Here is a 25,002-nt window from a genome sequence, read left to right on the forward strand (position 1 = left end):
CTTTTGACATGCAGAGCAGCAGTGAACAGACATTACCTCCCTAATTTCCTACTGATCGGGATGGTAGGAAAGAGTCCTCCTAAATCAGGACGGTTGGGAGGTATGAAGATAGGAGAGCAAGTTGAAATTAATCCAGTTTTGGGCACAGTGCAATCCTTGTTTGAAGTTTTCCAAAACCGAGACCCCTAATTATAACCTTCTGGATTTTGCAAAGTTATAGGCTGATAACTTCAGATCTCTGCTTATTTTACCTTCCTGTCACTGTAGGTATCGAATTATAAAGATGTAACACCCGGAAGCTCATAGTTTTGTCTTGCAAAGGCTACAGTTTACTTTGTGTTTAAACATTTGAAGATTGCTATAAACATCTGCAAACACCTCCATTTTTGCAATCACTTTCTTAAGGGAACGGTCTCCCCTATACTTGAACCACATTTTGCCTCTGCAGTTTTGTGGCTGAACACTTTTGGAGGGTTCCACACAACAAAATATAAAATGTCATGTGAGCAGGTCAGAGATTTGCCCAGCGCTGGTAACATCTCACCGGGCCGTTCCCTACTATACTCGCAGGAGCATTGACTTGAGGAGCCTGGTAGCAATCTCATTCTTTTTATAATATATGTCTTTCTAAAATTAATATTTAACGCTACAAGGATAAGTAAGAAAGTCCGGGGGAGTTATTATTACCTCTTAGGAGAAGGAATGCCTAAAGGACTTGCAGAAGACAAAATTTGGAAGGCTGGGGGGTTGGGGCCGTAGTTGCGAAGTTTCATAAAACAGCATTACGGTTCCTGATAAAAGATATAAAGCACCTATTATGGGATAGAGGATAAATTGTGACAATTTTAAAGGGATTCTATCCTAAAAAAATTTTTGGGCTGTGTGATGTGTACAGAAACCTAAATGTGAAAATATGGTCTTGTGTTTTGGGGTAAAGACATTTCCGTGGCAGACGTTACACTAAGCAGAAAGGACGACCCCTCTTCTATAAACAAATGTCCGATGAAAAAAACGAAGTACTTCTGTCTGCAGCTAGGTAGGGAAGTGGTGCAGATAGAGGAAGAGGGTGGGAATTTGTATCATAGACATATAGGAGAAGGTGGTGAAAACCAGAACTTTGGTGGTGCTTCAAATAGGCTGTTTAACTGCTGCTCATAACAGGCACGGTCACCGAATGCACAGAAAACCTTTGCGTTTATAAATATAAATATATTTTTCATAGCCCCATTAGATAAATCATACGGGAAAGAGTTCCTTTAGAGGACAAGTGGCGCAATATTGAAATCATTAAACAGAACTTTTCATCATTTGTCATTTCAGCCCTCTAGACGCTGCTTACAAGATGTAGACCGTAGCCAACCAGCAATACGAGGACAACGCCATCGACAAGGTAAGTTTTTTTTTTTTGTATGGATTATTTTCATAGACAAAAATGTTCTACTTTCTGCTACTTTTATTATACAGTCAAATGACTGAGATATTATTAGAATTGAGATTTATATATACAGTTCTCCTGAGATGGAAACCAAACAGGTACTTCTAACACATGGGTCAGCCAGCGATCCTAGCAGGAAGGCAATACCTGTTATTAGATTTGGAGACTAGTTTCTGCCTCTCGATAATGAGAGAGCACAACTATTATTAACTTGCTGAGCTCTGATTGGTAAACACAATGAGATGCTCGCCCAGCCATAGCCTCGTAGATCACAGATTGGCTGGTGCCACACAAACACTAATGTGACATATCTTAATTAAGTCCACATCCAAATCTGTCTGTTATATATCAAAGGGTAGATTTAGCAAACCTTCTAAAAAAGGAAAAGTGGAGGTGTTGCCCATAGCAACCAATCAGATTCTAGCTATCGTTTATCTACTACATTCTAGAACATGATAGCTCGAATCTGATTGGTTGCTATGATATGGTCACTGCACATACCCACTGACATTTGAATTATATGTTTTACGTGCATTTTTACCACACCAAACATGCATTTAAACAGCTGCGGCTGTAAAAATCATTGTTACAAGTGAGTCCAGGCCCCTTTGCGCTTTTCTGAACGGCGCTTGTTCAATTTCCGCATTTCAATGCGCTTCAAACAATACAATTATCTCTAAAATGAAAGTTAGACTGCATATGAAGCGCATATTGAATGCATTTTACTAGCATTAAAAACACGCATCTCAAGCGCCAGGGTGTATATAAATCTAAAGTTGCGGACTGTTTTAAACACAAAATAAAGTGACCTGAACTTAAACTTATTACAATTATTTGGGAAGCAATAAATGTTACATCTTCTGTCAAACGTTCCAGAGAATAATTTTATTCTGAAGTAAAATATTTTTTCCACACTAACAAAAATTGTATAGAATAGTCACACATGTATCAAGGAAAATCATCATTAAAAACAAAATATGTATATATATATATATATATATATATATATATATATATATATATCCTGGTGGAAATGCCATATTTAATCGACTGAAATGTAAGAGCTACAGTATTATTAATACAATAAAAACTGTAGAATAGGTAAGTAATATGTGCCTGAAAAATCAGCTATATTAACACTTCAACTTTTTGCTTGTAGAATTGTATATATTTGCTGGCAGCTTAACTTCCAATTACACCCCCAGGCCTTGGGCGGGAAAGTATCAGTTGGGAATAATAAACCAGACATGTGACTGGCAAATGGGGCTACGAGTGCCTCAGGCAACTTAAAGGAGAAAATTGAGTTTCGCTACTTAATGACACCATAAAAGCATATGAATACCGAAATTCACATTAACACAAAATAATTAGTAAAAACAGTGTGTTATACGTGCGACTGCAGAATAACGTGTGAATAACAATAAGAAAGACAAAGACTGCAGTTGCCCTTTAACGAACTGTGACTTTCGGAGGGTCAAAACTAACCCTATGCCACCATTGCACGGGGGCGTGGCTTCCTGATCCTCAACAATGGGTCTAGTCATGGTGGCCTCATTTGCATGTCTCCGCCCCTCTCGGACAACCGCCTCCTATACACAGTTATATGAAAGCTGATTGGTCTGATGCAGTTTGTTACGTTATGAAATAACTCGCACAAATAACCTAACTGATCTAGCGTACGACCTATACAATCGTCCAGTTCTCTAACACACTAAAAAAAAAAAAGTTTTATTAAAAAAAAATAATAATAATGATAATAAAACATCAATTTTAGCTGAATAAATTTAGAACAAGTAAAATAAATATAGTGAGACTGTACACATATGTGGGATTAATATACTAGCAATAACTTATTCCTTAGGGGGAATTCAGTTCCCCGCGTTGTTCTAAAGAACGCCTGGTGCGCATTCTTACCGTTAGTGCAGTAATTGCAACGCGGAATTCTTCTCGCGGCTCAGGGAGCTGCAAGCAAAGTATGAGCGTTGAAATTACCGTAGTAACGGTAATAACGCACAGCAATTACTGTACTGACGGAATTGAATTCCCCCTTAGAGTAATTTATATATATATAGAGAGAGAGAGATAGATATTTTATTATATATATATATATATATATATATATATATATATATATATATTATGCTTTACCTAATGGTGATACGGTATGTCCAGATCAAACTACATAAAATAGAATAGTCTTAGGTGGTAAGAGAAGATGATGCAACACAGGCATATGATATACAGTGTATATTATACACAGAAGCCCTGTATGCAGCGGTATGCCTAGCCATTCTCCTGCCTAAGGTGGCAACTGAGAATGTCACTTTTTCATCCTTTATTCAAACTACCATAAACATTTGTTTTAGTTGTGTGCATTTAAAAGACGAATATATTGTAGTTTTAAGCATTAGTTAATTGACCAATAAGGTAACAACACACTCGTATACTTTTGTATCAAGACAATTGGCATTTTTATTTTTATTTTTTTTAAATAATTCCTCAACTCCAAAACTTTCCCAGGTTGTTTTATTAGGAAGCATAAACTGTCCTGAAAAACTCCAGGTATTACGCACATACCGGTATGAAGCACACACCAGACTTAAGAAGTCTCTGAAACTTGTGAACCAAAATGTAGCCCAGATGCTGTAAAGTGAGATTCTCACAACACAGTGAAGGGGGCTGTAATGTCTGTGAGTTTTGCCAAACATCTGGCAACGGAGGAATGGGATTATGTTCCTAATTATTATGTGACAAACCTACCTCTTATAGCCAAAGTATGCTGCATATACTAAGCTATACTGTTCTCAGGGGGGCAGCAACTTTACCTCGATTATGATTTTCGGGACTCCAGGAATAATTTTTAATAAACAAAATGAATAAAACTGCGGCATAATATTGGTTCTAGCTACGACCTTGCTCGATGGAAAAAAAACCAGTTACAGTTTAACTAGCTAGAATGTTATTGCAGGAGCCAATTACACCAGTGCATAACCTTTTAATAAGTTTGTGTATAGGCGTGTCAGACATAACCGGAACATACCGCAAAGTCAACCCCCCCCCCACCACCACCAATATGTGCTGCTATAATACAAAACGCTGCTAATTACTAAGCTAATTGGGAGAACACAGCTAATGAAAAACGCCTGTGTACGGACTGATATCTGTGGTTAAGGGTCAGACATGTCTAGTGGATAGAAAGTTTTTAGACTTGACTGTACCGTGGATAAATTCATACAAAGGAGAGATAGAAGATAATATAATCCTCTACACTACACTACTAGCCCTTAAAAACGAAAGCCCAAAAAAATATTTAACCAACAGTATTGAATCTTTTTCCCAAAATTCACGTAACACACTTTTAAAAGTTCAGTGAACACATTCCCTGGTCTAAAAAACAAGTTCTACTTTCTATGGACTGTATCAAGGAAATTTTAATAACAAATACCCATAAATAACAAACTGATATCCAAAATCGACTGGCAGCACTGACTGATGGGGATATGCAATTTTTTTTTTAAGCGAATCTGGTAGACGTAAAGAAAAGTATGCAATGTCTATGCTCGGAAATACTTTAAAGACTTAATAAGCTGAATGTTCCTTAATTGTTTAATAGTGAGGTCAAGTCTTCCCACGGAATACAGGTAGCAGGTTCCTGTATCTGTAATGCAAACATTCCCCGTACCAAAGTATTTAATCATCGCTCTTTGAAATCCCCTGGGTATTCAGAGGGTATAGAGCAAAGCACACGTTGATCAGTCGTGTATTCTGGTGTCTGAGCGTTAAAGGAGGAGAGAGAATAGAGAGAACGGAACAGAAGACACAATGGAACTGTGTCAGTCAGTTTGAGATGCAAACGAACAAAGTAGATTTGTTCTTACCTGGAGTCGGGGTACTTGGTGAGCGTGGCCAGGCTGCTGGTATACATATGACCTCCTACATCGATATGAACTGGAGCGTTGGATTTGGTGAGCTGAGCTGGAAGTGGGATTCCTTGGGAAGCCAGGGGAGAAACTGGGGACCGGGTTAGAGACAGACGGGACATGTTGGATTCCTCCTAGTTGCAAAGGAAAACAAAAAAAACAAACCAGTAATCCTTCAGCGCAATCTGTATTATCTTTGTGATGTGATCACAGATCTAATCAGATCATTTTTGCATCTGCCTGATTATATCTTCAGCTTACAAATTATTGCCACACCGCAATTAAATATATTTGCATCCTTTCCTTAAAATACCAGAGGGTAGGTGGAAGATACTTATTAGCAATAAGAAATCAGGGACCTTTTTTTTTTTTTCCTTCTTCTTTTTCTTTTTCTCAAGGTGTCAGCCTCAAGGGGCACAAAACAAACTGCAAAATTCTAATTAAAGGTCGTGGGCTTACGTGTTAGATGTGAAATATCCCCTGACAAACGTATAACCAATTTGTGAATTGAGATTCAGGGGTTTTTGTTTTTTTTTTTGCAAGTGTGTTTCAATAACGAGACACCTCTAAATTAGTGACTTCCTTAGTAGCAAAGGCATTTATTATAAACACAGAGGATATTTCACATCAGATCACCTACTGTACGGTCTCTCTGTCGCCTTAACCTACCTGTGCACAAAATAGAACAATGCAAAACAAATAAGTTGGTTTTTTTTTGGAGGGGAATAGTCATACTAGCCTGCGCATTAACAATGTGTGATTAATCTACCTGCCAGAACCAAATGGCATAGGTTAATGCTAAGGATACTCAAGACTCCATTGCTTTGATGTATGTAGAAAAATGAAAATTGTTTCCAGCTGCCTGATTTAAAGTACAGGACACTAAACTAAAGTTATCTGTAACCTGTATAAGGAAGTACAGAAACATTAACCCTCTTATTGACTGTTCATGTAACCGTCTTTTTGCTGTGAGCATTAGATGTATCTAAAAAAACTGAATGTTTGCAGTAAATAAATATAAAATCTGTAATTGGTTCCAGTGTAATACTTTAGCCATAGTAGAACAATTTGCCAATGAAGGGAGTTATGGTCACTATAATGACCTAGTGGTTGTTCCTGAAGTCTAATGTAGTCAATTTAACCACATTAGTGACCAGTTAAATAGACATTTATAGAACAGAGGTCTCCCATCTCCACCAGTCCCTCTGCCTGTGTCTAGAACGTAACTAAGAACAAATGACACATAAAATATAATTTTACAAAACACTTATTGGAGCTGCCCCTAACTCACAACCTTAGTGCACCAGTGCAATCCACGTTTAGTTTACAGACCATTAACTGACCCAATGCGTCGCTCTCTCTGACTCTGATATAAATAAGAGTTGGAGTAATCCAGGGCTTTATTCTGTGTGCATTGCGGTATTATACCTGTCACAGGTGACACTAGGTGATCACGCACCATATACAGAGTTGGATTTCTCAGGTAAGAGAATGGCCGTCAGCTTTAGCACTAGTTACGATCAAGGACTCCACAATATGTACATATCCTTTAGTTTTAATGTAAAAACAACTTTATTTTTGTTATTAATTACATTTTAAAATATTTGAACAATATGTTAAATATGTTAAAACAAAAAGTTATAACATCATCTGTGATGCTTGTATTTAAACCCAAATGCAAACTCTGTGAACTGCTTAGCCTGTAATGTAACAATGGAGTAGTGTTATGTTCTGTTACAAAATCCTGATATATACACAGACTGTTCACCGGCAGCCTGTAATATGATCAGTGTATTGTGTATAGCCTGTTATACAATATATCACACACACACTGCAGTCACCACTGATCTGTAATACGATAAAATCCTAGAGTACAGTCTGTTAAACAATACTATTCAGACACAATATGAGCCTTTGGGAGTTTGTGTCACATTACTATACAGTGAGTACACACACACATACATTGTGAGACTGGATACGGTGCTATGTATAACTATATTATGTATTCAAGGGCTCCACTTTCAGATATACACACAATGTAAATGACACATAAGCAATATATTGATAGGTCATCGATATATAATATTGATCTTGTGGCACCAGTTTGCCTCTTAGATTATAAACTGGTGTGACCACATTGTCTTTACCTGCTGTTGCAAGGCATTATGGGTACTTTCTATTAAGACCCCCTCAATGTACAACGCTGTATAAAGTTGTTGTCACTTTATAAATACAGAATAATCGGTCTGTAGATAGATAGATAGATAGATCAACTGATTGTTCTACAGATTATCAGATTGATTGATGAAGACTGATGCATAGTTGTATACAGCGCTTGTTTAATCACGGATGTACAGATTGGTTTCTAGATATAATGATTGATCTATAGGAAAATAGGCTGATACATAGTTAGGTAAATTCCTTGATTGATCCATCCATTGATATAGATCCATCAATAGATAGCACATTGATTTATAAATGGATATGACAGACTTTGAAGAATGTTACACGTTGCTGGTGCACTTTCCAAAGGTCACTTTCCTAAATAATGGAAGGATATAGATGAGTCAACTACAAGGTCATTTAAAAGGAACATACGTAAGTAATTGACTGTGATACCTGAAGGAGGGATTTCTATATGGGCTCCATATTCAGCTCTATATAATAAAGTTCAGGATAATGTTGCATCTTGTTAGCTGAGTTCAGTGCCCAGTTTAAGTGCAAATCAAAATGATGTTGTTGCCTCCATGAAGTATTTTTACATGGCTTAAAACCTAGTTCCCGCCCTAATTCTATAAATATAATAACAATAAACTGAGTCTAATAAAAAAAAGAGAAAATTTTACTTCTTTAAACAATGAGTAATAATAAAAATACGCCATCCACTTTGGGGTAAAATTACTAACTTTTCCACTCCCAGAATGCACTGCGGGAATAGGGCTTTAAATTAATTTTGCAGCCCCTTTGGGAAATAAAGAGAGCATTGTGGACATGGCACTGATTTTAGGCATAATCTCTATGTGAACGGGGTAGTGATGCCATTCAATGGGATATAAGAATAGCCATACATACATGGAGAAAGGTGAATATGAACTCACTGATAAAACTGTGGAGAGATGCTAACTTCTGGCCCTTCCACCACAACATCCTCCCAGCACACACTGGGTTAAACACAATTACATTAGTTGTTTGTACCACCGTCTTTAATTGCATAAAAAAAAGGAGGGTGGTCTTAAGTATTAGGTGACGGCTGATCTAGCTGTGGGCAAAACCAATACTGCCAGGTCCTGGAATTATGTGGCATTGTAGTTTTGTTTTGTTGTTCATCCCTCCTCCAGTATAAGCACATCCAGTCCTTTGTAAAAAAAAAAAAAAAAGGCAGATTATCTTCCCCCTTTGCTTTTGTCGTAACTGCACAAATGTTGCTTGTAAAAGCTATTTGCCCATGTAAAGTGAAGTAATCAGGATGGCATGCTCATTTACACACAAAATGATTCTGTGTCCCATTGTGCTCACAGTTGTTCAGCTCTCTAGGGGTGATTAAACTAGCTAGGCTGCTGCAGCTTGAGAAGATTTCCAGAAATCGTTCCTCCATGAAGTTGCCTCTTTTGCTAAAGCTGTTATTTTAACCATAAAAGGTAAACAGGAGGCGGTTTCTGAGAGCTCCCATTCAAGCTTGGCGCCTGGGGCAAATGGCCCAAAGCGGAGAATGTTGAAAGTGGAGAGAATATTCCAGGGTGTTGTCTTCAGAACACAAAAGCCTCCAGGAATACTCCTGGTTTAATGCACACACACAGGGTTGGTGCGTTTAGATCCCACTTAAAAAGGGTGGAAATAAAACAAAACTTCAAAAGTGTAAGAAGTTTGGGGTGTAAAGGGGTTACCCCCTCTTCTCTGCAGATGTCTGCAGGCCCCTGGTAACTAATACTGTTGTTGACGCTGGAAACAACAAGAGTCTGTGGATACTAGACACAGGCAGAATGAAGGGACCGGCTAGGTGAAAGGTTGCTGAAACACCCTCAGCATCTACTACTAACAAAAGAATAAAAAAAAAGAGATGATCAGCCAGTAGTGTGTGAAATCAAGTCACAAAAGAAGAAAAATACTTGTGAGGTAGTCAAGTTCACAGTTAAAGAATGCCAACTTATTTATTTATATAGCGCCAATCATATTACACAGCCTTGTACAGGAGGTATCTAGACATTCAGATCAGTCCCTGTCCCATTGGAGCTTACAATCTAAATACCCTACACCCCCCCCCCCCCCCCCCCCCACACACACACACGGGTCCATTTTGTCAGGAGCCAATTAAACTACCAGTATCTTTTTGGACTATGAGACGAAACCAGAGCACCTGGAGGAAACCCAATACCAAAAAACATGTTTCCAAAATATCCTGTAATCTTAAAACTGATAGCATGATTGTTATTAACCCTCTGCTTTCCACTGCCACACGCACCCACATTGGCATAAAAGCCTTCCGTTGAAAGGGTTAATTCTTTAAGTCTAAATACTGGGGCTGTCTTCAGTGGTCCAGTCTTAACTTCTAGGGAGATTAGCCAAGTAGAGCGCAAGTATTAGGAAGCCTTCAAATAAATAAATATATATATATATATATACTATACATCCACTAGAATGGTTACATTAAAGGAAAAGTAGCACAATATCTCCACCTTAACAACCAAATATTGAAAACAGCTGGGGATACAGCAGCCATCAGCATTTGCTATAAAGTTTTGGACAAGAGGAAGTGGATGGAAACTCTCAGCACCCAGACACTTGTCCCTCTTGTGTTCCATAACAGACAGTCTGGACCATACATATGTTCCCAAAACCTTCCCCAAAATTCTGTCCTCCGTCGCCCCCTCCTCACAAGAACACAACAAATCCCAGCTTACTTTGAAAGACAAGCTGTACCAGAGAGCATGTGAAGGCTGGTACTGCAAGGCATTGGACATACAGTAATAATAGGGTACACTCATGTCCAGGCTCCAACGCACACAAAGTACACCCAGCGCATGATGGCAGGGGCATCACCCACCGCTTCTGCACCCCAAACCAGCTCCGTTTACACCCCCCACCCCCCCCTCCCCAAAATCTGCTGCAGACCTCCCTCTAGTGCAACCCTGTGTACGACATGCAGACACAATACATCCATGTGTTACAATCATGACATTATAGCCCCTGCTCCCCACGTCCCCCAAGGCTCGGGGGGTCTGGCTGGGGAGGGGGGATAGGGTGAGCACCCCTGGCCAGACTACTTCTTCCAAGTCACTTTTCCAAAAAAGATCCAGCAAACCCCCCTTCCTCTCTTACCTTAAACCTGGCCAGATTTCCTTCTCCTCCTCTTCCCTGTGTGCCGTGTCCTCTTCCTGGATCGGTGCCCCCCTGTCTCCGGCACAGCAGCAGCCGGGAGAATGCGTGCGCCTGAGCTGGAGAGAGAGCAGGAGAGAGCGCACACGCTCCTAGCTCTGGGCTTCCAAACGCCTCCAGGGCAAGGATTAGCTCCAATTAAAGTGTTCCCGGCTCTGCCCCCTTCTTTCCGACCCCTCTTACGGTTCCCCCCCCCGGTTCCAGCTGTGGGATAACGGTTCGGATATCACCCGGCTACTGTCACGTTTCCACCAGACGAGTCAGGGAAACGGAGGAAGGGAGAGGAGGGAAAAAAGCTGATTTTAATCATTGTCATTTCGTCTGATGTAATTTTTCCTGGGGCGCTTTCAGCTAGGCATAAATTTTCAGTTCCCAAATAAGTAACACAGGGCACGTTTCTCACATCCTTTGACTTTGTGTGTTACAATTGCAGTGCCACACACACTACGACTTGCAGGCAAAGTTAATGTGGAGGGTTTTAGGGGGTGGGGGCAGTGCTCTTTCCTGATACCCTAAATCTACAGCGTAGAACCCTTTAGCCCCCAGTCTCAACTTTCTGATACAGACCCCCCCCTCCTTGAAATATAATTTGTAACATCACCCTAATTTTATTTTACACCCTGGAAAACATTTTGTTATTTTCACACTTTTTTAACCCATTGCTCCCTAGACATGTCTGTGTTTTGCCCAAAACCATTTTCCCCACTAAAACCCCCCAACTTTCACACACACTACCCATCCCTAAATATCCCCTCCCTGCAGCTTAAATCTCTGCTGCCAGCCCTTTACTTTTCGTTTACCCCCAAATTTATTGCCCCTTTTACCTTTCCTTCCCCTCCCTAAGCTATTTTCACCCCGTAGCTGCCCCCACCCACCCCGAAGTTCCCTTTTTCAACCTCCCTGCTAATGTCTGGCATTAGATTCCCTTCAGGCCATTAATACCAAATGACGTCTGTGGACAAGCTTTGTGCTATTGCAAAATGCACCCTCCGCACTAGCCCCCAGCTAAACGCGCCATTTCAATTATAGAGCACGGCTAGCTGGAGATGTCTGCTATGAAGATCTCCTATGCAGATATTCCACATCCCCCACCTCCGTCCCCTGCATCTTTACAGGCTTTGTAGCCTCTCTCCCTTTTGACAAAGCATAAAAAAAATGAACCAAATAAACTTCAATTAAAAAGAAAACTTTTGAATAGGGTCAAACTGTCTTGTTTCTGCAGGGTCCGTGTTACACTGTGTCCAAAATACTAATACATCTAACACTCTTGTTAATTTGTCTGTCTTTAAATATATAAAAAAAAACAATCATAGTGCATGTCAATATGACTGCAGATGCTGCAGAACTTCTTATACTGCTGAGCTGTCAATCATCATTGTGTGCATTCTTGGATGCTGGCTTCAGACAGCAGTGCCATCATGGATTGCTGTGCTGGCCAGTGCAATACTGTAGTGGTCACAATCATTATAATAAAAAACACACACACTACCCCAAGGGGACATTGAATCCCACCCTCCCTTCAGCCAGCCACTGGTTTGGAGCTGATGAGAAACAGGGATTTTATGGCGAGGAGCGGTTGAATTCTGCAACACTTACATCACTAATTTTCGCTCCAGATCTGGGGATGTGTCTTTGCTATATACAGTTTTCACTTTTTAGGCTTGTAGCAATAGTACCATCATCATAATAATAATAATAATAATAATAATAATAAGAACAGCAGCAGACATCCTATAATCATTTCTAGAAGATCTTCAGCACCAACTAGTGTCAAAGTGTCGCAACTGCAGCACAGTGACAGGTCTGCTGTTCACCCCTTTCTAAAGGTCAAGTGCTTTTGTTTCGAGGTTAGCAGGAGACTATGTCCCAGTTGCCACTTTTGTTTGGTATGACAAGGTGCTAGGATTAGTATAATTAATTTAATATTCCATATGCCTTTTGTTCTTGCATATCACAAAGCTACAAAAGAACTTCATACAGTCTTTTTATCCCCATGGCAGGAATAAACAACTTTTACTTCCTGGGGCGCTCTTTTTTTTGTTTTTAGAGTACAAACTCCAGCAGAAAAGGGAAATTTTCTCATTAAAGTTACATCCCCGCAGTTAGTTCAATTACTTGATATATGCAAAAGATGTTGTAAATTTAAAGATTTAAATAGCTTACAAAGATGCCAGGGGGCTCCATCAGTTAATTTCCTTAATTTATGGATTTTTAACGCGGCTTTTGAAATGAAAAGGAGAATGAGAATTAGGTCATCTTAATGATTAGCATCCCGCACTCCACACGTTGTTTTCAGGGGGGTTGTTTAAACGGGACAGGTGTAGATCAGGTACAAAGGACAGGTGAATCTGCTCAGGACAAAGACTTTTTTTCTTTTTTTATTAATTAGGATTTTATTAGTAGGATATAGTGATATTGGATGCGGGCCGCTGCTAAGAATAATGTAACACCTACATGCTGAAATTGTCGCTTAAATCTTCATTACAAATTCTCTTTGAGCTCTAGAGGGTGTGAAAAAAGAATATAATGAGAACTATTGTGTGACTGTGATTTGTGGCTCTCCGAAAACTGGTAGTTATGGTTTTCAATTTCTTGTCGCATAAAGCGACTCTATACAGATAAATGTACTGATTATGAAGTATTTGTATAGGGTTAGACGCAAGGTTATGCTGTCCAAGTATTTTCATCAAGAGGGCCGCGTATATTCTACAACAATATGGTTACAGGCAAAATAATAGTAGAATGTTTGTTATACAATGTAGTTTGTGGAGGTTGTCGGTGCAGACTGGGGCTGCAAAAATAGCTTTGAAACGTTCCATCCATGCAGCCAGTGGACCCCTGTGAACTACAGTACGCCCATTGCATTAACAACTCATACTAAACTTATTATGGTGCAAAACTTCTATCTAGTCTATATAGGCTGATATTTTGCATGTAAGTGGCTGTTTACAGAACTTTGCAATGCTTATATTAGGCCAGGTTAACTATCATTTTTAAATAGAGGAGGACAAAGAGCAAGTATTATTAGGCTGAATAATATATATGAAATAACTATAGGGTTTATTAGCAACAACATAAGCCAGGCATGATGTCTCTAACTCCTTTGCAGCTGGATGCTGTGATAAAAGCATAGGCAAACCGAGGGGAGGGGGGTTCCTAGCAGAGCCAGATTTAGACCTCATGGGGCCCTAGGCAAGATACTGGTTTGGGGCCCCCTCCCTGAAAAAATCCATAGCACTATAGTTTTTAGCATAACATTTTTCCCCTATTCAGGGGCTGGCTGGCAGACTTTAGCCCAGGGGGGCAAGCACAGAGCACTGGCCCATAAGTAGCGGCCCATTTTTAAAAGTTGGTCTCACTGCAGGCGCTGGGAGGGTCCTCTGGGGACCGCTGGGCCCTAGGCAATTGCCTAGGTTGCCTAGTGGTAAAGCCGGCCCTGGTTCCTAGTGCTTGGAAACCCCCCTCCAAGCCTGGGGCATTGTATAATTGAGGTGGCTGGACATTGCCCCCGCTTCACACTGCTCTGTTCAAAAAGAGAGAGCTGCATGCACCTAACAGTAGTGCACGCAGCATTGCTCATGTATATGATGGGGATAGGAAGAGTTGGAGAGCAGCCAAGCACTGTCTAATATTAAAGCCACGCCCCCATGCATGCTGGTCACGCCCACTGGTGGCGTGGTGTGGAAACCCCCCTCTGCAAATCCTGCGTTTGCCCCTGAAAAGGGAGGTGCTTCTGTAACTGAGCAGACAGTGAATGACACACATACAGACTTGCTCTGCAGAAATGCACTGTGTGGTTTTGTTTATAGATGCATAAGGGCAGTGCCAGAACCAGTGATGTCACAGCAGCTCAAATGATTGCAGTCTCAGAATTAGCTTCAGCTATGTGTAGTTACTGTAAATCTCAGTGTAGGAGGCATTATTCATGCATGTGAAAATGACATTTAGGTGATATATAGAGCTATATTAGTTCTACAGTTACATATTTTTTTTCTGACTGGTAACTGCTATGATAATCATTCTTAAAATGACAAAACTGTGCTGATAAAAAATCTGATGCCAAAATTGTGTTTTATGTACATGACATGTAAAGGAGGTTAAAAAAAATCAGTGTAGCATATATTACTGCAACTTTAATGTAGGATGGACGCTTTCAGAAATATGGCAGCATCAAGTGCACACCTCCAGAATGACTTTTCTAGTTTGACATCCAAGGAAAGGCAAATGTTTTATTTCCACTTTATTTAGTATAATGCAAATATTTAGTATACTATTTAGTATAATATACAGACAAGTATAGTATACTTAAATCTAGCCCTAGTATTGTATGCAAACTATAGTTGATTGTTCTGTTATACAGTATAGGAGTTGAATGGGAGGAGCATTCCCACCTGATTATAGGTGATAGTAGTTTTTTTGTTGTCTTTCTGACCATTTTATGGACAATATGTCACATGGTGAGAGTGACATTGTGAGTCCTTGAATGGGACACTGTGCAAGTGAGAGGAAGCCACAAGTAAGTCAACAGAGCGATTTAATGTGGGTGACACGTAATGGTAAATCCGTGGACGAGTTGGTTGGATAAGCTGACAGTGACTAAAGGTAGCCACATATATTGGGATTAGGGGCAGACTCCCAGTGACCTACAATCAGCATCCAGAACAATAAGCATTGTATTATGTTTTCATAATTCAGACTGGAGAATCTGAAAGCTTGCTAGCGACATGTACATATTGTGCCAAACCCCTGATCCACTGAAGATGCCCAGATTGGCCTTGACCCAATCATTGGACAATCGGGTTGAACAACTGGATTGCTGCAGCGTAGTTCCGAACGAGTTCATTATGTCATTTGCAAGACGTTTGCACATTATTTATTCACTGACCTTTCTGGAGATCCCAGCGTTGTTCTGGGCGGGTGTGCATAAATATTCACGACAAAGAAGAGTGTGAATAGTGACGTTCTGGCAGGGGCTGCTCACTGTGCTTCTGGTAAACCTTCTGTGACATCAATCAGATTGCAGGAAGTCTGCCAGCTCTCAGCACATTGGCTCTGACTGATCACATGAGATTACATCATAGGGCTTTCAGCCCACAGTACAGCCCACACATGCTAATGTAAATAATGCCTAAGCAACTATATCAATGACTACAAGAATGATGGAAGGCACAGTATTATGGCTGTTTTTTTCTTAATATGTTTATTAGGCTGTCCGATTAATAATCTGTTTTCATAACTTCCAGATAAAACTGGAAATATATCTAATAATAGTGTGACAAAGATGAATATGTGATACATTTGAAAGATAAACTAAATCATTCATACAAGTGGCATAAACTTGAAGAAAATTACTTTATGGGGCAGATTCAGTTGTCAGCGATGTTCCTAAGAATATCGTGGATGCGCCAATTTGTACTGATATTTAATAATCGCATGCACTGTCTATTGTTGGTCCTTTACATTGATGTCTCAAGCAGCCAATTGGATTACAGAGATTTGAACGAACACCCGATTGGCTGCTTAGTATTTCATTGTGAATGACAAGGAAAAACAAACAATAGTTAAGAGAGTGAGAGTTGGTGTTTTATGGGTACTGTCAGTTACTGCTGTTATAATAAATATAATAATACATTATCTATGCACCCCAATGAAACAGTGCCCCCCATTGGTGAAATGGTAGAATACTTGCTTTTATGACTTAAGTTATAATATCTGAAAAGCGTCATTATCAGACATATCGGTGACCTTGCTTTACCCTAAATCGAAAATATAAATAAAATCATACATTTTTTTTTCAAAGTGTTTGTATATAATATTTCTTTAAATCAATTTAGTTTTGTTTTTCCCAATAGAAAATGACTATGCCGCCTCACAAATCATTTGCAATGCATCTGCACTCCTTGTGTGCGGCTTATTTTAACCCCCGCCTTTTGTAGCCTGTAGAACCTGTGATCACGTAGGAATGTGACCGAAGTCACTCTGCGGAGTAGGTGCGAACTGGATGCATCTAATTATGATCTTCTGCTAGTCTTATGTGTCACGTTGTAAATGGGACACGAAAAAACAACACTACATGAAAGGCATGGTATGCAGACGCCACAACAGGAAATAAAATAATCATAATAATAATAATAATAATAAGAGGATTCGGACCACTTTATACTCCTGAACACAGCGCTGTGAGGCAGCAATGCTGACCACTGTGCCACTGCGGTGCCCAGGAACTGCCAAGTTCTTTACTAGGTGACCATAAACACCTTTAGTAATAACTTGCACACACCTGGGCATCACCAGTTCCGATATTTAGGAATATTTTTCAAAATGCAGCCTATTAACTTATTTTACATATCACGTGACTCAGCTCCGCCCACAAAATGGCTGCCTCCTCTTTGTATAAACAATTGTTTTTCATTATATATATATATATATATATATATATATATATATATATATATATATAAAACACATTTGTTATAGTATCTGGGACCTGAACATTATATAAAAAAGGAAGAGACACTTGTTTATTTTACTAACATTTTTAGGTTCTTTAATTTTGTGTTAATTTTAAACATACTTTTGACTTATGTGGTATATTGATAGCATAGTTACTATTTCAAATGCTTTCTATTCATTTAAATCGTGACTAAAGCAAGCTGACGTCTTTTAGGCTGAAGAAAAAAAAGATTGTGCCTTGTAAATTCACATTATACTATTTTTAAGTATTGACTTGAGGTGATGTCTAGAATATTATCAGGAATATTTATCAAGATTTATTTTCATAAACATTAATGCTGTTTTGTTTTTCTCTTCTTTGTTACCACAAGATTCCATTACACCGATACATTTCTGTTTTAAAACCCATCTTGACTAATTAAATTGCTGGCAGTGAAAATATATAAATAAGTAAAAAATAGATTTGATAAAACCTTCAAAAAAATAGCCAAAAAAAGGATTTTTTTTTTGCATATGTGCAATAGATATGCAAGGGCTTTACCGGAGGTGTTGCCGATGACTATATACAGAAATTGTGTTTTAAATGTAAATATAATGAATATAATAACAGAAATATGTAGAAATCTCATCTGAAAACCAGGCAAAGTTTTTAGTCTTGATGTTCATTATTTAACATTTTATTCCACCAGATGAAAGTTCCATGATTTGCAAGGTACGTGTCAAGGACAGCTATATAAAAGGGTTTCTTATTTATTCACAACTGCAAGACTAATTGCTTCACTTTGCCCGAAGGCCTAGAGATTGGTTTTAATATGGCACTTCAAAAGTATGCACAGAACTACAGAGATAGTAAGTGTTATTGTTTAAGAGGGTGAAAAAAAAAATCTCAATATGATATTTTTGACCCTGAAATGAAAAATCTATTTTATCGAGTGATGTGAAAATGTTTATCAGTGCTATTTTTAATATTCGACTATACCTTGAAGGTGAAATGCATTCCAGTCTAATGAAAATCGTCAATTAAAATATGTAGAATTCTAAGCACAGTTTTACGCAGTACAGTCTGTGTATAGGTCAAAATCTGTACGGAATCTGTGTATTGCTGCATTCATTGGGGTGAATGTCTGTACTTAGTAAAGATTTAAAACTTATTGTGAACCCAGAACTGCGAAATAAGTCAGTATAGTTTTTTTTTTATTTAAAATTGTAGTTGCCAGGTATATAATTGATTTGACTTTAAGGTTTAATATCTTGGCATCTCTTTGTGTCAGTCTTTTAAGTACTGTACAACATTAAAGGTGTTTAAATTGTCAAATAGGATGATATAAATACATTGAGCATGACGCTTTCGTAGTGAACCACTCTCGGCTGTACAACCGCCTCTTAGTATATACCCTAAAAAAGAAAATCACATTTTGCAATATACAGATAAGGTGTAATTCAGGTCAGTACTGCTCATTGTAAGTGTCTGGATTTTTTTATTTTCTCCTGGATCCGCATTAGGGCTAGATTTACTAAACCTTCTAAAAAGAGAAAAGGAGGTGTTGCCCATAGCAACCAATCAGATTCCAGCTGTCATCTATCTGGTGCATTCTAGAACGTGATAGCTAGAGTCTGATTGGTTGCCATGGGCAACACCTTCACTTTTCCATTTTAGAAAGTTTAGTAAATCTACCCCTAAGTCTGTGAATGAACTATCTATAGTTCTGTCGTCAGATGAATGTAGTTTCTTTTATCCACGACATGGCCGGTGGAGGTACCCCAATGACAGGACCAAGGGGCTGATTTATTAATGGGGGGAAAAAACACCATTGCCAGCACTTTTTCATTTCGACCCACCAGCGGTAACACCGCTATGCCCGCTATGATTCTCCTATGCACGGGGAAGCCTATTTAACGTATCCTGGAAGTACTTGCACCTAAACAATAGCTCTTCTGTTTTCGCTATTTGAGCATGTTATTATAGAAATGCTTTATTCTTTGAACAAAACTTTTTTCAACGTGTAAAGCTTGTAGTCCGACTTCTGTCATAGATAAATTATTTGAAGGGATTTTGAGGGGTGCGGTTCTCAAAACAATAATTAAAAAATGAATGTCATATCACAGTGTCAGCATGGTTTCACGAAGGACCTGTGATACCTTAGTTTACATGAGGAGGTAAGTTTCTAACTGCACCTTGGTAATACAGTTGATGTATTTGTATCTTGCAATAGCATTCAGCACTGCTCCACATAGTCTGGTACATGAGATGACAGTATTAGGTCTAACCTAATACTTACCATGGTAGAGAACTGATTGAAGGCTAGAAGACATAGGATATTAACAAATTAACATATTATTCATTCCAACTATTAATGTTGGATCAGTATTGGGCATTGTCTTTTTAATATTTTTGGTAATGACCTTGTAGATTACCTAGAAAGTAAGGTCCAGATTCAGACAAAAGGGCCAACCCATAGTTGTTGCGCCCTAGATAGGAAGCTGCTGATTGCGGCTCTACCTCCATGTCATCGGCCTGCGCCTAACATGGGGGCTTCGCTGGGAAATGAAAGAAGCTGAATAAGTGATATTATATCACTCACCCAGTGTTTTGAACGCTCCCTAACCATTCAGGCCCTATAGGATAAATATACGGGATGCAGACATTGTATCACAACTTGAGGTATAGTCTTGGGCACCTCGCTGTAAGAAGGACATAGGAGAACCTGAGAGGGCTCAGACACTGGCAACCTTAATAAAGGGATTAGAAGGGTTACATTTTAAAGAAAGGTTAGAAACACTAAGTTTGTTTTCTTTGGTGGAGGAGATGTCTAAGAGGTGACCTAATTAATATGTATAAATATATTTGAGGTCAATGCAGACATTTGTGTGACACATTCTTGTACCGAGGACCATACAGAGACGAGCAGTCATCTATATCTAATGGAAAAAAGATTGCTTCAACATGACACTGCAAGGGTTCTTTACTGTAAGGGTAGTAACGCTGTAGAATTCCTTACCACATGAAGTGCTGATGGTAAATTTACAGAATTTAAAAATGGATTTGATGCCTTTCTTATAAGGAAATGTCTCCACAGCTATAATACAGAACATGGGTGCGCTTTCATCCAGTTGCTATTTTTAGGCCCCCACCACCACTAACTTGGCAACTGTTAGACTATTTCTTAGTAAACTGATAGGATAAGGCCAATACTCCTCCGATTAGTGGGCGTAGTTGCATCACGTTAGGGTCGTGTTCTTGTCGCAATGGACGTGGGCACTCGCCAGGGGGTGACTGGTGCTTATGAAGAGCTAGGCTGTCCCCAGACCCCCAGCAACACAGACATGAATTGCCACACTCACCAGATGACCATGGTGAGCAGAAACACACCTCCCAACCTCCCATGAGTTGGGACAAAAGTGTCAACCGCGGGTCAACAGGACTTTTCCCCTGAAAATGGGTCTGTCCAGCCACAACTGGGACAGTTGGGAGGTATGTATTGTCATGAATGGCCGCCTCCACTCTGTGTAGGTGATGGGCTCAGTGGTTGATCCAAAAGAGGGGCGATTGAGGCAATTGTCTCCCAAGAGGTCCGATCAAGGCGATGGAGGGGGCGGGGCTAACCGATCAGAGTGAAGGAGGGGCGTGACTATGCTAAGCTGCTCTCACCCCCTAAAAAAAAAGTTTGGGTCCGCCCATGGATGGGTTCCACTGTTGCAAGCACACACTCCCAGCTTACCCTGCTAGCTCTATCGCTTGGCAATGCATGCTGGGGCTTGTAGTTTCACAACACCTGGAGAGCCACAGGATGTCCAGGCCTGATTTGCACAATGAAACTGTATATTCTACAGCCCCTTTCTTTTTGTTTAGACTACATCGCATTTAGTTGGCGGCACATTTCTACCGGTGAAAGGGTTAAAATTTTCGAAAAAGAAGTGTCTGCTCCAGTTCCCCTTCAAACAGTGCACCTGTAACCAGCTACTTCATGCGGAGGCAGAAGCAGCCATCTTGGATTGCAGTCACTGCAAGAATGGCCGCCGTCATAAAACGTTCTTCAGCAGCTGGAAGCAAAGCAGGGTGTCGTCGTTCCCCTCGGGCACTAGACACATTGCCTAGGACATGATGCATCATATATGTTAGTCAGAAAATCACTGGAAATTTGCCAATGCCTTTTTTTTTACTAGCCGCAATAGGCTGTGTGCATCTTAAACCCTCTCTGACAACTACCAAATGTCTTCCATAAAATTAAGTTTCTCCCCTAAAATGGCTTTATGGGGATGTTGTGCTGGTTGCCGTGCCAGCACTCTCCCGTGGTGATCACATTTATATGGAGAAAAGCTTGACTGCTGTGATTGCAGAATACGCAAACACTTCTCAGCTTAGGCAGCATCGCAGCAAAACACCCCAGCGCAGCCCAGAATCACACACGTAGTCTTCAGTAATTATAAATGTATTGGAAGCAGAGTAATGTGACATTAGGATACTTTTTAAAGATTTTATAGGCACAATTTCCGCTGAATTGTTCTGCGAATGAAGCTTTTCTTTTTTTCTCCGCTTGTGTTTGAGGACATTATACATGTTCAATTTGATGGTAACAAAACGCGTAATGTGCATTAACAAACCATTCCCCTCCGTTTCCCGCTGTGCACAGCTCGTATTTGTTCAGACAGCAGGGAAAATTCTTGCACATAAATGTTTTTTTTTTCTCCTATAAGCACATGGAAAGCAATGTGTTGTAATCCAGAATTAAAACAGTATATTCCCTGCAATACACATAATCCATAGAACATATAATGAAAGTTTAATTTACCACCTAACCTGACTAATATAATGCTTTGTATGCTAAAGTTGTTGTTTATTTATTATTATTTTTTTTCCAAAAACCAGGGCAAAATGATTCAGAAGAATTAGTGAATGACATTGCTAAGGGGTAATATGCAAATAAGATACTCCAAATGGAGAACAGACTTCTGGGTAATGTCGCTTACAGTATATGACAGCCCACTGACTCAATGTCCCACCCACTGGGTTTTTTACTTTTTTGTAATGTTTTTGGCCTCTTATTTCCATCCAAATACCTGATAAATAGGCTTCCCCATACAATAGGGCTTTCGGTCCATTCATATCTACACCCGAAGACTGGCAGAGAAACATTGGATTATATACCTGTTCTGTATTTGAAATCAAAGAAGGTGAAATAGAGAGTGTATAGTTGTCTAGGCTACTTTAAAAGAGGAAATGGATACAGTTTAAGATAATAATGCAAAACATTAACAGCAGTATATGATAACAATTCTGTCCTATTCCATTGATCTGTGGAACATATGAAGCTGGGAGGATCACTGCACTTCCTGTGTATGAACTGTGTTGTAATTTATTTATTTTTAAACTTGTTTTTATTGTAAAAAGGAACTTTGTGCCACAGAAACAAAAAGAGGGGAAAGGAAATGATCAATAAAACCTACAGATTAGTAAAGAGGAAACACTCCTTAAGCATTTCACTTGCAGGGTTGTTACAGTGTTCGGTGGAATATAAATTCTTTATTAATATTTAATTCAGAGATATTTGTTATTTACATTCACATGGAGGTCTGAAAAATGACTACAGTATATAAACTGCTTTAATTGATTTAATAGGTTCCGCTCCCAATCATTACTTGTTGCTAGGCAGGAATAACACATCAAAAGGTCTTTTTACCCTCTGCTGTGTCTGTGTCCGTGATGGGCAACCTGGTATATCTTAGGGGCCGCATGTGTGGCCCTCAACCTTCAAAAAGGACCAGATCAACCTTTCATTTCAGTTATAAAAAAAAAAGCCATTAAATGCCCCATATGGCCCATGACTCCCAAATGCCTCTCAAATATTACACTTGACTTGAAATGCCACCAAGATCTCTTTTAGGGCCACCCCGCATGTCCCCACTCAGACATCCCCTACATACATAACTTCACTAATTACACAAATATAATCATGTGTGGCAGCACGGCGGCTCAGTGGTTAGCACTTCTGCCTCACAGCGCTGGGGCCATGAGTTTGATTCCTGACCATGGCCTTATCTGTGTGGAGTTGGTATGTTCTCCCCATGTAGGTTAATTGTGATTAATTGGTGGTTAATAATAATGTACATATAGTTCAGATTGCTAAAAGATGTCATTGGCTTGTTTCCTTGTTGGTTCTATCTTCGGGGATGGTGCAGGTCTTGGTTTGTGAGTGGAGTGACACCCGCCAAGTGTCCCGATGTAGGCAGGTAAGTCCCATCTTGGGACTATCCCTGGGGGTCTGACAGGTCCGTGCCTTTCACGTAATTACTGTTATCTACAAAGGATGTTTTACTTGTCAGCTGTGCACAGTGCTGTACACGTTTGTCATACGCCTGGCCGGGAACATGGCAGGGACCAGCAGACGATCATCTGACATGATCTGTATCCACCATGAAAGCAGCGATCATCTACCAGCCTCACGTCTCCGTCTCTGACAGTCTGGGATCAGCGTGTTGTCCATCATGTGACAGGTTCATTCACTGTAACATGGGCCTAACGTCCCCTGTGAGCACATCCGTCTGTAAACTGGGAATAATGGTTACCCTGCTGTGCTTGTAACTCCAGTATTCCCCAAATGTAAGGGTAGATAAAGGTACAGTTTGCTAGTTCTATATAATACTATACTAATATAGTTTTATATACACTGATATGTATATTTATATAAGCTAGTTCTGTCTGTGTTATAAAGTCTATCTATCTATCTAATATCTATCTATCTAATATCTATCGAATATCTGTCTATCTATTGATCTCATATCTATCTAATATCTATTCATTCATCTATCTATCTATCTCATATCTATCCATCTATTTATCTCATATCTATCTATATCTCAATCTAATATCTATCTCATATATATCTAATATCTGTTTATCTCATAAACTGTATATCTATTTATCTATCTCATATATATCTATTTATCTCATATCTCTGTCTATCTCTGTTTTTCTTTCTATTTATTTATCTCTATTTATTTATTTATCTCATATCAATCCATCTCATGTCTGTCTATTTATCTCTCACACATTTATTTATATCTCACTCATTTATCTATCTATCTATCTATCTATCTATCTATCTATCTATCTATCTATCTATCTATCTCTCTCTCATATCTATCTATCTATCTATCTATCTATCTATCTATCTATCTATCTATCTATCTATCTATCTCTCTCTCATATCTATCTATCTATCTATCTCATATCTATCTATCTATCTATCTATCTATCTATCTATCTATCTATCTATCTATCTATCTATCTATCTATCTATCTATCTCTCTCTCATATCTATCTATCTATCTATCTATCTATCTATCTATCTATCCCACATATATCGGAGTATGTAAAAGTGGTCTTAAAATATTATTAACTGTGTTTTAGTACATTTTTATAATGTGTTTTGTAATTGCAAATCTAGTTTACAGTATTGTATAAAAGTATCATGCTATTTATCTGTTAGACTACATAAAGATATATAAATAAATTACACATGTGTCAAATATTTATTATATGAGACAACAAATAAATGTATCACACCTAAAAAGGAAAAGTGAAGGCGTTGCCCATAGCAACCAATCACATCCTAGCTATCATCTCATAGAATATACTAGAACATGTAACTTGAATCTGATTGGTTGCTATGGGCAACATCTCTTTTCCTTCTTAGAAGGTTTGATACATCTACCCCACAGTGTGAATAGTATAAGGATTATAAAGCTGCCACACTTACCTTTACAACAAGTGTGATGTATGAAATTTGTTTCATACAGAAGTAAGTTCGACACAGTTATCCT

General features: G+C 39.1%; 1 protein-coding gene and 1 long non-coding RNA gene across 6 annotated transcripts in view; one reads left to right on the plus strand and one right to left on the minus strand.

Annotated features, from left to right (window-relative positions):
- Positions 1-10,844, minus strand: part of KCTD15 (potassium channel tetramerization domain containing 15) — a 32,956-nt gene extending 22,112 nt beyond the window's left edge. Inside the window, exons 1-2 of one of the 2 annotated variants that reach the window (XM_075189179.1) lie at positions 10,672-10,844; positions 5,314-5,489 (exon numbers count right to left, since the gene is read on the minus strand). In XM_075189179.1, coding sequence (XP_075045280.1) covers positions 5,314-5,477 — 164 coding nt within the window. In that variant the 5' untranslated portion in view covers positions 5,478-5,489; positions 10,672-10,844. The remainder of the gene's footprint in view (positions 1-5,313; positions 5,490-10,671) is intronic. The other variant, XM_075189178.1, reaches the window with a different exon arrangement.
- LOC142104484 (uncharacterized) overlaps positions 1-25,002 on the plus strand; it is a 290,160-nt gene that overhangs the window by 172,682 nt on the left and 92,476 nt on the right. For 3 of the 4 annotated variants that reach the window (XR_012679573.1, XR_012679572.1, XR_012679575.1), the window contains one exon: positions 1,321-1,390. This is a non-coding gene — a long non-coding RNA (uncharacterized LOC142104484). Of the gene's footprint in view, positions 1-1,320; positions 1,391-17,870; positions 17,894-25,002 lie in introns of all 4 variants that reach the window. The other variant, XR_012679574.1, reaches the window with a different exon arrangement.

This window comes from Mixophyes fleayi, chromosome 10 (assembly GCF_038048845.1).
Source record: "Mixophyes fleayi isolate aMixFle1 chromosome 10, aMixFle1.hap1, whole genome shotgun sequence".
Lineage (NCBI taxonomy): Eukaryota > Metazoa > Chordata > Amphibia > Anura > Limnodynastidae > Mixophyes > Mixophyes fleayi.